The sequence below is a fragment of the Thermobia domestica genome, chromosome 10 (genome assembly GCF_964235325.1).
Source record: "Thermobia domestica chromosome 10, izTheDome1.hap1.1, whole genome shotgun sequence".
NCBI classification, from domain to species: Eukaryota; Metazoa; Arthropoda; class Insecta; order Zygentoma; family Lepismatidae; genus Thermobia; species Thermobia domestica.
In genome coordinates this window covers 120,188,452-120,201,686 of record NC_137463.1, presented here as the reverse complement: position 1 = coordinate 120,201,686, position 13,235 = coordinate 120,188,452, and the positions used below count along the sequence as shown (strand labels likewise).

The 13,235-nt window shown below is 33.4% G+C and overlaps 1 protein-coding gene across 1 annotated transcript in view; it reads right to left on the bottom strand.

Moving 5' to 3' along the window:
- The window catches only part of LOC145662685 (fatty acyl-CoA reductase wat-like), a 70,118-nt gene that overhangs the window by 20,093 nt on the left and 36,790 nt on the right, over positions 1-13,235 (bottom strand). The window contains exons 2-5 of the mRNA XM_081728511.1: positions 10,657-10,975; positions 8,500-8,748; positions 5,508-5,653; positions 4,275-4,384 (exon numbers count right to left, since the gene is read on the bottom strand). Coding sequence (XP_081584637.1) covers positions 4,275-4,384; positions 5,508-5,653; positions 8,500-8,748; positions 10,657-10,878 — 727 coding nt within the window. The 5' untranslated portion in view covers positions 10,879-10,975. The remainder of the gene's footprint in view (positions 1-4,274; positions 4,385-5,507; positions 5,654-8,499; positions 8,749-10,656; positions 10,976-13,235) is intronic.

Genomic DNA, 13,235 nt, shown 5'->3' with positions numbered 1-13,235 from the left:
TTTTTACAGCTTAACGTCCTGTTTGCCGTGGAAGACTATGTCCCAAAAGTCTCTATTTACAGAGAGTCGCTGGAACTTGCAGCGTCTAGTTGGTCGAAAATGTATACGAGGTGATGATTAATTACTTAAAAGCGCGTAATATTTTATTTTAAACTTGAAAATTGAAGAGAATCCTTTGCCGTTTAAGCGGCTACTTACCTTGAATATTGATCCGCACCTACGAAATTAACACGTCTACTACCCATATTTGATTATAGGCCCGTACAAAAATTTATTAACCAGAGAAAAATATTTTTTGTAAATGTTATCTATAATTTTAATTTAAAGTTACGTAACTAATGAATCGATATTTTATTTAAACACTTAGAAAATGTGTAGTGAAATCTGGAATAGTGCTTCGTTTAAAGAAGAATCTAAAAATACTTCATAAAACATGTGACGTGTTAACAATACTCAACAGTAACAGTGTTTCTCTTCTCTTAGAAGATTTGAAATGAAATGAAATGAAATCATTAAGTTTTATGAGAAGTGAAGGAAATGGTGGAATGAAGAAAGTAGGAGAACCCCGAGAAAACCCACGTACACGGTCTTTGTCCACCACAAAGTTCACTTGGCGCGAACTGGGATCAAACCAATGACCCCATGCACCAGAGCTGATTGCTTTACCACTCAGCTACCGCGGCACTGTTAAAAGATCTAATCTTCTGGAGGGTGGACATATTAGCATAAGGGTCTCCGTCCCTCTTTCTTATGAACAAAATTGAAGAGATAATAAGAATTTAGGAAAATTGCAATTGATGAATACTTTATCGGCAAGATAAGGCAGATAAAAATCACATTAGCAAGATAAAACTCAGAAAGACATTTTATCTTTCTGATACATATTTTCTCTCTGCTTGCCTTGCCAACAAATCACTATTGATCAGTTTCAATCTTGTTCCAAAGCCAGAAATAAATTTTATAGACAAAATAAAAAAAAGATAGAATAATAGTTTTTCAAGATAAATAGACAAAGTCACGAAGGGTTAAGTGATCACAAATGGAAAGTTCTTATAATTGAAGAAGACATAGGGTTACCTTCCTTTACTTGAAATTCGAACAAGATGTCACTTATTTGTACATACACATACGCAGACAAAATGAATCGTCTTTGAAAATTTAGCTAGTATTAAAAAAAAAGAAAAAAGAAAGAAAGAAAGAGAGAAGTTTCTGGTAGTTATCTTGTACTTGAAATTAACTTTGGCGTGCATTGGGAAATTTAGTATTTGGTTGTATGATGTATAGAAGACAAACATCTTAGTTTCTTTACGAATTTTGGAAATTCTACTCCAAAGAATAGTGGAATTCCACTAAGCTTTGAAATGTAACATAAAATTATGAAATTTGGTATCTGGGAATAGATCATTAAAAAGTTTTGAAAACTCAATCGCGCAGTGATTATGAACAAAATTTTACTATTATGGCTGTTTCGTTTGAATCGCTGATCATAAAGTATGGCATGAAATGTGTATTTTAGTACTTTTTTAAACTTCAGAGAATGTTGTTTGTGGTATTGGAACCTGCCCTGTTCGAATCGAAGGCTATCGTCTACACTTACCAGTGTCAAAGCACCCGAGAGCCCACCTGAGGCAATAAACGAATTACCGGTATTTACGGAATATCACGCGACTTTGGAAGATGTAAATCTTGTATTTGTTGTTGCAATACGTTGTAACTAATGCAGAAACTCTTCCTCCTTCACCCATTTCCGCTTACATAGCTTGTTTTTCTTAGTAAAGAACTTTTCTGTCTCAGCATCTATTTCTGACATCAACCTCCACAACCCGGAAAAGGAAGCAAAGTTAAAGTCAGTCCCATGCCCACAACGACAGTTGGTCACCACATTAACACCTAGGTCAGGGATGTCACTTGGAGTCTCATTTAAAGGGGAATATTCGTAGATGGCAATCGAGGGATCACACAAGACATTATCGTAGCTACAGAAGAGCCAAACTGTCGGGAAAACAACTTCGTGTTCTGCACAATAAACTGTTCCAACTACCTTACAAGAGGACCATTCCAGAACAAAGGATGAAGCCGGGGTTGAGAAAAGTGCCAGGCGGACTAACTTGATTTACTCTCTACACACTACAGCTAATAACAGCACTGGAACAGCAAAACAAAGCCTAACAAAGTGATGGTATCGAATTAAGAACTCTGGAGCCAATACTGACATCTGAAGTCGTATGCTTTCATAATGTTAGGAATCAGGTTCCCCATCTAATTCTTGCTATCCCAACACTAATATTCTTTCACCTTTATTTCAGATAAGATTTCTGCCTGAATATTTGAAGCATAGTTTTATTTATGAGTTCTCAAGTTCACACTCCTCATATTAGACTCTAAGTTGTGAGTAATTGTGTTTAAATATCTTATTTGTGTTTCTAAACAACATTTCAAGAATTCTAATCTGAGCTAATATAGAAACCAGTCATATTAGGAAATGTACTTGAGAGGGAGCTTACCAAAGTTTACGTTCTCTTCAACTAACTCAAGTCTTACTTTGAGAGATAATTCTCTTTATTATTTCTGAGGCATTCTTCATTTATTCTTTTGGGTGTTTCTACACAGAAGGTTGGCACCAACCATTGGAAGAGTCCCTTTGATTCCTATAGAAATGTCCCCGTCTTACCCAATAATAATCATAAAGAGAAGAGTGCAAGTTTGCATTGACGACGTCATTTTGTTAGACTTGTGATTGTAATAAGTGTCCCTAAAGTGTCTGTGAAAGATTATAGGCTTTGGTCTGCTAGGAATGACTTTTTGGTGCTGACATAGGTAACTTGTCATGAATATAGGGTTGCTAGTACTGCAAAGGACTGGATCACTATCACAGCTGATTCTAGTATTATGCGTATAATTTGAGCTATTATTAGTATTAAGCCTGTAGCGTAGTTAATGATATTGAAGTGTGAGAAGTAAATGACTTATAACTATACTTGTTATTAACTGTACAACTTATGTCCCGGGCCAAATAATGTTTGCGATTATGACAAAACCTTTCCTTCACTTTCACGAATACAATTGGAAGGACTTAGAGAAAAGGGTGCAGGAACAAAGAGTAAAATATTTTTCGCGATTACATGCAATGTATTTGTTGGTAGATTAATTTACGTGAAAGGTAGATTAATCTTAATGAAGTAGATTAATCTTAATAATAATGAACTTTTATACTGAATGTAATTTTCATATTTTTATTACCTGTAAAGTGAAAAGTGAGTTCTCTGGTAACTTGTCAGTTGTTTTCTCACAATTAAAGTATTTTTGAAACTATATTATCCACCAATAAAGTGAATACACATTATTTACTTCTTCCTACCTCTAGCAGTACAAACAATTCACTATTTCATTTAAATCTCACAAGGAATGGAAAACTTCATTAATTAGAAAGAATATGAATATGGCATCCTGCCTGTCCCCCCCCAAAAAAAACCTGTAAATCTAGTGGTTTGTTGACGGACTAGGAACTAGGCAATCTAAACATGTGTACATCGACATTGTATATAAAACATTATCCACTAAATCTCAGATAGACATTTGGTATAGAAGTAATATCATTAAACATTTTCACCCTTGCACTTCGTTACTGGATACTTACTTCTCAGGATTAGGGAGATGACAGTACTGGTTTCTATCGATATTTAGCATCTGGACTCTGTACCAGTTCATTATATTCTTATATTTAATACTGCATCTTTGTTTTAATGCTCCAACTTTGTCAGTAATTCTATAAAGGGATAGTTTAATATAATAACGGGACAGTTTAATACAATGGTTTTGTTAGAGTGCGGAGAAAGCCAAATGCACTTAAGAGGGCGTTGATTCCACATCAAATTCATGTAAGTCTAATAACTTTTCTTTCCTTAAATCGAAGTGATTTATATGTCTTACATTATATTAAGCTTCCAGCTTAGGGAAGGGAAATACTCTTAATTTTAACAAATGATTGTATCTATATTTGCGCGATTGTAATTAATTTAGTAACAGGAATTAGCGTTATTTGCGTCTGTACAGTATAAATGTACATACTTGTATATGTCTATTTGTTAGAAAATATTGCTTTCATTCAGTATACTACAGTATATCTCTGATGTTTACTTTTAATATTTTTACATCTATCATATTTGTTATGTATTATTATAGAATAAGAACACCATATACCATATAAAAAGGCAGTAACAATGGTTAGTATTTAATGAAATAACAAACTGCATTAAAAAGAGGTGTGAACTTACCAATTGAAGGTCGGAATATGCATAGAGGAAGATCTTCTTTATTTTGTTTCACTGCATCCTCTGCTATGGCTTTTGTGAATGTGTAGGTATTTGGCCACTTCCCTAAGATTCTAAGTAAAGAAGAGAGAAAACATAAAATTATTTCCATATGAATCTTTAGAAAGAAGAACAGTACAGCTATCGTAAATAATTGAAAACAAAAATAAAATGCCAATATTTATTCTTTGTTATATATTAGAATGACACGGCAATAGAAGGTGCTATTACTTCAGCTATAACTAACTAATTAACGAATTAAATAACTCTATGGCCTATGGAGCCCAGTGACTCAACGGTGTATTCACAAAAGCTCAGCTTTAACTTCCGTCCTTAGCCAACTGAACCCAGTTTCTACTTTATATTCCTTCTACTTTATATTTCTGCGAGATCCATCTTAATATTGTCCTCTCATCTATACCAGGTCTTCGAAATGGTCTTTTTCCGAATGCGTTTTCAGTTAGAATTTTGAAATCGTTTCTACTTTCTTCCTTTTTGATTACATGGCCTATCGTCTTCTATCTACTAAAACGTAATCAATTTGATTATGTGTTTTTCTGTCTGATGAAGTCCAAGTACATTTATGAAGAAGCTGCGTGATGTGGGAATTTTATATTCTTCACAAACTTTTCAGATGTTGCAAAATTCGCAAGTTCTATGCTGATATCATTCCTTTCCTTATGCATGATTTACATTTCATATAGTCAATTTGAACATATCTTCTCGTCCTATCTTTGCATTGAAATCATCAATAGAAATTTCGTATGGTATCGCAGGAACTTGTCAAATACTTGTTGAAAAATGAAATCTTTCAGTTTTACAACCCACGGTTATGCCGTGTAGGCTAAAGGAGACAGTGATGATGAGAATCAATGAAATGGTGGAATAAAGAAAGTGGAAAGAAAAAGGAGAACCCAGAGAATATTCACCACAAAGCCGATGTGGCGCGCGTCGTAATCGAACCAGAAACCTCATGCACTAGAGGTGGATGCTGTACCACTGAACAACCGCGACCCCATAAATTCCTGATTTAGCTATGATTTCTTGAATTCAACATTGCTGATACACGCAACTTAAAGTTGCCTATCTCGTATATATGAATTACATATCCGATTCAATTATAGTACCGTATATGGTATTATTTATAACAAATTAAGTATATCGTGTTAAAAATTCTGAGGTGAGTTACAGACTTACCTTGGTGTGAGAACTTGTGTTGTCTCGTCATCCAGATATTGTAAACATTTCTCCAGCTTCTCATGGTCGATGGGAGACGAATACAATTTTTCTTCAATCTCCTTTCGCGGACAATGACAATATGCCGTTGAAACGTGGACAACTGCCTGTAATTAGAAATTGTCCATTGTTTAATACCATATAATGTTATACATAATAGCTCTTCAAAATACACTTTCAAGTTGAATATACTGCAGTTATGCTCTGTGAGCAAAAGAAGAATGAAAAATTTAAGTTGAATGACAAGTTTATTGTGAAGTAAAACTGGTGATAGAAAATGATCAAACTTCTGGATAAATCCACAGATACGAGTTGTCTTCCAGAAGCTACATGGCCAGGGGTCGAAGCAGAAGACCTTAATATCATTAAATTGAGTGTTTTACACTGGAAAGCATACGGGTGAATTTACAGATTTTACGGCCAATATATAGACAACTATTGAACCCCAGGATTGTATTTGTTTCTTCATGATGAAAGTACTCACTTTAGTATGCTTTCTAAGCCATCACCCCTTAACACTTAATTAAATCTAATAAAACCTTTTAATCTAAAACAAAATATACGCCTGGTTTAATCGTAAATATTTATGTCTTAATTCGTATTGTATAACCTCACTAACAATATTATGCACATTTTTAAGAAGGCGTAGAAATAATAATATGTACTACCTGGATGCGAGCCATAAACATTTTTCATTATAGCTTGTTTCAATGGCACAATAGTGGAACGTAAACAACAGATATGTTAATGTAGCTGTACCAATGGAAACTTGATAGGTTCATTAAAGTTGCACTTTATTATATTAATAATGTATTTCCTTAAGAAACTTCCGATTATTAATATAATAAATTACAACTTTAATATGGCCATGGAGTGTACATTACTACAAGGTTTACGTTTAACTATTGTTCCTTTTTTTTCAAATATATGCAATGAAAAGTGTTTATGGTCCCTGTTAAATTCAAATTCTTAATATATAAAAGTTGTTTCTAGTTCTACTTCGTCTTAAAAGTACCAAAAACGAATCTCCTACTCTATTTGCTCATTTCACAATTACTTTCGAATCTCTAAATACTATTTTCATCATCCCAAAATTCTTTGCAATTTTAATGCACTTTTCTAATTAGTTGAAAAGAGATTTTAACAAAGAGTAACAGTCCAAACTAAATAGAAACCATTTAGGTTAATTGAAATTACCTTTATAGTAAAGAAATAAATACAATTTGCATTTGAGCTGTTATTTCTTCTGTCCATGATTGTACATATTTTTACTTTTAAAGTATTATTAAGAAGTATAGATATTTACCATGTCTGTCTGTTTATTTGGGAGACAAAAAAAAAAAGAAGAACTCAAGAACTACTTGATGGATCACAATCAACTTTGGCCAGAGTGTAGACCAGGAATGGCCAACTACGGGTCCGCGATCCGCATGCGGCCCACGAGGTCGTCTCGCGCCGTTCTCGAGAAGATATGGTTAACATTTTAGTGTATTTTATTACATACATATTTTTTTTTTTAAAAATAATTAAAATGTAATAACTTTGACTAATACACAGAATGGATATATGTTTTAGGAACGGAAACCAAAAATAAATTTAAGGTTAAGATTACTTAGGTTAGTGTTTTATTTCGTTTATTTGGGTACGTTAGGAATCTAAAAATTTAAGGATACCATTTTTGTTCACGCTGTAGCGTGAAAAATGAGTGACTCTCATTACTACTGAGAGCAGGTATATGTTTTTACTTGCGATTTAAAATCTGTTTCCATTTCTTACATATGTTTTCATGTTTGAGAAATTATCCAAAATATTTTCACCTAACCTTGAGAGTGTAAGGATATTTTTCGAGTAAAAGGGGTTTTATGACTCGTTAAAGGGATTTTGTCGTTGAGAACCTAGTAACTCTATGTTTGTGTATGAGACTGGTCCATTACATCAGCATACTTCAGAATTACAGGAGCTTTCTCAAGAATTGCATTATTTCGAACTGTATTCTTATTCTTATTTCTTTTTTCTTTTTTCCTCCCTTTTTTTTAAGTCAGTGTCACTTCAGTATGAGTGAGAAAAGAAAGATCAGTGATAAAAGCCGAAAATTTCAAGATAAGTGGGAAAGTGAATTTCAAGTATCATATGAAGTTGTGGCCCCCACCACGTAGTAATTTTTATAGCGCGGTTCCTTAGTTCAAAGAAGTTGACCATCACTGGTGTAGAGGATCAAAACATAGGAATGGTGTTCCTTGTTGGAGGAAATATTTAAATCGAAAGTGGTAGAAATCAACCATTTTCGAGTTTATCACTGATCACTACAAAGGGAAAACAGTTATACATAGCAAGAAGCAGTATTCTACAATTGAGTCAGAGTCCCAATAATACATTTCGTCTCCATTCTAATCTCTCTAAGACAGAAAGTGATAGAAAACAACTACAACTTCCGATTTCAATATTGATTTACATAGAGCGAAAGCAAAAAGATATAGCGAGAAATATTTCTTGGAGTCGATTTAGCGCTCTAAGAATAAGTACCATCTTTAACTCTTAACCCTTTATTTAAACCGGAAGTAGCAGAAATCAACTGTTTCTGGTTTTAACGTTGATAGTTATACAGTAAAAGCGGTAATAGATAGCGAGAAGCGATTTTCCATAATCAACTAAGCGTTCCAAGAATATGTCCTATCTCCACTATATTTTTTCTATTAAAACTAGAAGTAATATAAATCTATTAGCACTCAAGGTTTCAATTTTAATTGAGAAAATATTACGCCACACAAATCAAACTATTTCACGTGAGGTACACGCAAGACTGCTATTTGATCTTTCTGCTGGTTATTTTATCTGACATTTTCTTGACCAATCAATGATATCCGTCTTTAACAAAACTTCTATCTCTTCGATAATTAGCTCCCACTCTAATAATAAGTAAATATAGAGTTAATGTACCCCATTTCGCGCTTACCTTAAGTTGTTTCATTTCTTTGCATAACTTGATGACATCCTTGGTGCCGTGGACGTTGATGGCCATTGCTAGTTTGAGCTTCTCATCGAAACGTACTGTTGCGGCTGCATGAAACACTATGTTTACCTCACTCAAAAGAACTTTTCGGTCCATTTCACTGAGGCCGAGTTCACGTTCTGAACAATCTCCAGCTACTGGAAGGATTTTATGGGTATACTTAGGATATTCCTGTGCCAACTGCTCAAACAACTGAAATGAAAACGTTCGAATTTAGAACATGATAAATGGAAATAATTTTTGGATAGAATTTATTCCTAAAAAATGTTAATTTCACATCCAGTGTTAGTCTATGTGTTTTATTTTTCCTTTTCCTTTTACATATAACGATTTTAAGGTACATTATTCACCTCTTGCGCTTGGGGCTTTGATTCGATTTCAGTTCCCGCCAAGGGGTTTGTGGTGGATAAACACCATGTGTGTGGGTTTCCTCAGGTTTTTACCACTTCCTCCCACTTTCATCGTTCCACAATTATTATCCATCCCATACTCATCTCCTTTTTACCGTCGGCTCGTAATCATAGGTTATTAAACTCCAAAGAAATAGGCTATAAAATGTACGTATAATACCTCGTACGCATAAGGTCTATAGATCATATATGTAAAACTGCTAGAAAATAAAGTACAATTCAACAATATTCTTGTACTGAATCTCCCCTAGTGATGTTCATGAACTAAATCTTTGGGCTTAAACAATAAGTAACCCATAATTAATTACCTGTGCTATTTGTATATTATAATATGTAATGTTGTTATCAGTTATTTTCATGGATTTTTATTGTAACAAAAGGGTAAGATTTGAAATTCTTTTGATTGTTACAACATTCTTTTCATTTAATGATTTGACAGAGGTACAGAAACTAAAATTAGTTTCTATAGAAATGAACTATACAATGTACTGTATTGTTTTGAAATCTATTGCATCAACATTCAATAGACAGGATAGTAATAAATAATTGCTGTAAATTATGAACAGCGTTCTTTTAGTAAGCAGATGCATCAGACTTGTTCAAAATAATGTAATGTGTTCTCGCTATACTGGTTAGTAATGCACATGTCGAACGAGTGTTTAGTGTAATGAAAGCTTTATGATTAGATGGTAGAATGTCAACAGAGCTTGTGATGGCAAAAATTTGTTTTTAGATGAACTCTAAAATGACCTGTCAATTTTTTCACAAAAAAAAAAAAAAAACTTCTAGAAACTAGAAATCTTCTTCAGCACCGAGGAGTTGCAAAACTATTGTATGAATAATGAGGTAAACATCTGCAAACATCATACTAATATTTTGTGTTCTTTATTTAGTTTGGTACAGTGTAGTTTAGTTAGTAGTAATGAAAGTGTTCGAAGTTAAGGTGGATCACCACCCGGAAGTCAGTACATTTTAGCTCATTGCCTTAACTACTGCGCAATGAAACATTACATATTATAAATATTGTACTATAAGATAGAGTAATGTTTCAGCTACAGCACTAGACACTGATCCATTTGGTTGTGTCTCCTGATATCGAAAAATGTAACAAATAAAAGAAAATATTTGATTTGGTTTACAATGAGCTCACAAGATGGCACTCGCTGTAAGATCTTACTAGAAGTGCTCAGCTTTACGTAATATTTATTTGTATGTGTAAAGTATTTTAAAGTAACGTTCTTATTACGAAATAGATATATTGTTTATCATAGTAGTCATAATAAGAAAATTCCTGGATTCTAGCGTTGCAGTTCAGAAGCGGAATTGCGGTAAGGGTCGAAAACTAATTTCTCTAGTAAGTATCAAAGCAGAATTCCATGATTACTTTCTTTATTATCTGTCATCACTAAACACTCCACACTATCTGGCAACCCCACACTATTTAAGCAGCGTTTAACATAGCCCTGGGAACACCTAGTGATCCACCTTAATAATAATAGTTATAAGTATTAGAAATAAAGTTGAAGAAACATTAAAAAAGTCTAAAATTCAAAGTTGTGCACACTAATAATGTTGGTTTTGGAGCTTGTATTCAGTTCCATCTGGCAACCTACGTTCACCAAACCGCACTAACCGTAAATACGTAAATACTGATATTGATACACGTAAGTATTAATACTGATATACTTACAGGATCTTTGAATATATCCTCTAGGCGTTCATTGATATTCTTCCCCTTCTTAGGCCTCATAAGGATATAAATGGTCCTGATATCGGGACATTTTCTAAGTAACTTCTCCAGCAGAATCTTCCCCATAAAACCGGTCCCTCCGGTGACAAAGATTACTTTGTCACGGTAGAAATCTATTACAGGGCTAAACGTCGAAAATTCGTTACAATTTGCTTCCTTCATGATGTTCTCTTAGAGTTTTTGCGAATCCCTAGACTTCTTCAGGACCTATTTGCGAGCAATATCCTATTTATAGATTTTCTATAAATGGAGTTGAGATCTGAAACAAAATAGAAAATAAATTATGTATTAGTAATTCGGGGTAATTCGATTAACTATCTTTGAAAATTAATTTTACAAAAGTTTTGACTCTACTTTTCAAGAAATACATACAGCTCTGAAAATATTTATTGAAAGTTATTTAAAATTAAAGTTTGAGTTATGGTAATTTTAGGTTCTTATATCTCATTAACTATAGTTCATACGCCATTTTGCTAGTATCATAGTGAAAGGCTTCATGGACAGGGGCACCCGACGAAACTTTTCTAGGGTTGGCATCTCCATGGTTGCTATATTACGTCTGATATTTAATATACGTGGTTTGCGATATTACGTATACATTTATGTGAGCCAGAGGAGGCCCGGGCCCCACCCTACCCCCACCTTCGGGCGCCCATGTTCATGGAATATATTTTAGTATCAGTTTCACCTTAATAGCTGACATGTTCTTGAACCTATTTTTATTGGCAACGAATGATACTTTTTAATTTTTATTTTTCGAAAACTACATATAAAAATTTACCATCAAAATAAAAAATTTCAAAAACGAATTTATAACTAATAGCTAAAAAATTTTAAAATTTAAGGTTTATTTATTTATTACACGGAATGTGTTTATGTTTAAATGGACTTTTCTAACAATAACAAATACATAAATTGTTTATTGATAAAATTCCATATGCAACTAGTGTCAGGCCATTGTATAGTACAAAAATAATAATGAGAGGTGGGGAGCGATTTGAAGGAAACCAATAACAACTATATTTTGAAGTTAGCACCTCGAAATTCCTCTGCCGAGGTTGATGATTTGGTGTTTCTGATTTGTCGATTTAAACGTCTTGATTTTTATTTATGTAAATTGAACGTTTTGTAGTACATTTTTGTTACCAAATCGAGATCATGTAGACAAAGACTCGTATCCACGGGGGGCTAGGTGGTCCGCCTAAATTTTTACTAGCGCACTAAAATTTTCGCGGTAGGCTTGCAAATGTACTGTAATATGGTGACAAATTATTATGGATGGGTTGGGGCCTCCCCTACATTTTTGGACTGATTACGTAACTATTACGAATTTCTTAGCATCGTTTACGGTTGATTTCTATTCATCTGACACTAGAATCAACATTTCCAATATTACAATAGTAGTTGTTCGAAATCGGTAAATTGCTTGTACAGTTTAACACCCGACAGCGCAGGTAGCGTTAGGCGTGTAAGTAATAGCACAGACATTGCCTTGTGTTAGAATGACTTTATTAATAGCATGCTCTCATTAGTTAGATTTCAGTTTGTTTATTAGGATCAAATCGTGAAACTTAAATTTTAAGCACTTTCATAGTAAGTAGAGCTTTGAAATGTTATATTGATACGTAAACTCGATTAGCTTAATATACAATATGTTTTCACACATTGAAATTATATAGTATTTTTAAGTTAAGAAATTTAGGAGTAAAAAAGAATGATTGCAGGATGTTGGATGTCAAAGGCTGAAATTAAAGAAGAAAGGAAAGAATAATCGTCAAAATGTGAAAAAATATTTTTTGGTGTAAAATGAAGACATAAAAAGCACTGGGCGTTCTTCCTACGGTGAGAGTTCGCACCCACTACTTTTAGTCTTGGTTCCTTCATTTGACCCTACAAAAAATATATGTGGATTTTATTATGTTTTCCTTTTTAGTGTATTTTATGACAACATTGTGTCTAAAAGGTTTCTTTATGATTATAATTTTTGCTTCAAACTACGTAATTTGAATTTTGACCATGTAGATAGATATCACAATCAAATTATTACAATAATTTGCAGTTAATTTTTAAAATCACTATCCTCTTTGTGTGAAAGTTAATGCTCACTTGTATTCGAATGGTTAATCCGCGTGCCTTAGTTGTGCGTGAGTTCGGATCAATTCCTGATAGAGACAGATAATCCTCGTATGTTGACCAACTATCATGAGGTAATTGTGGACCTATTTGAATTAAGCTTTAGAAAACTCTAGTTCAAAATATCAGAAATGGTGTTATAGTACTATAGACTCTTTCCTGCACTGCAACGTCATGTAGCTTAGTTTAGTTTAATTTTAGTGAAAGTTAATTGTTCTGATTTGGTTCTAATATTGAGCCTTGAATAGGAATGAAAGACATCAATATACCTATCACTGATGGAGTTTTCCCTTTCAGTTTTATGTATTCAGTGCATTATTATGATGGCAGATAACAACTCCAGTATGAACTTAATTTGAATGATGCTAAGTGGAAGGCATAATGAT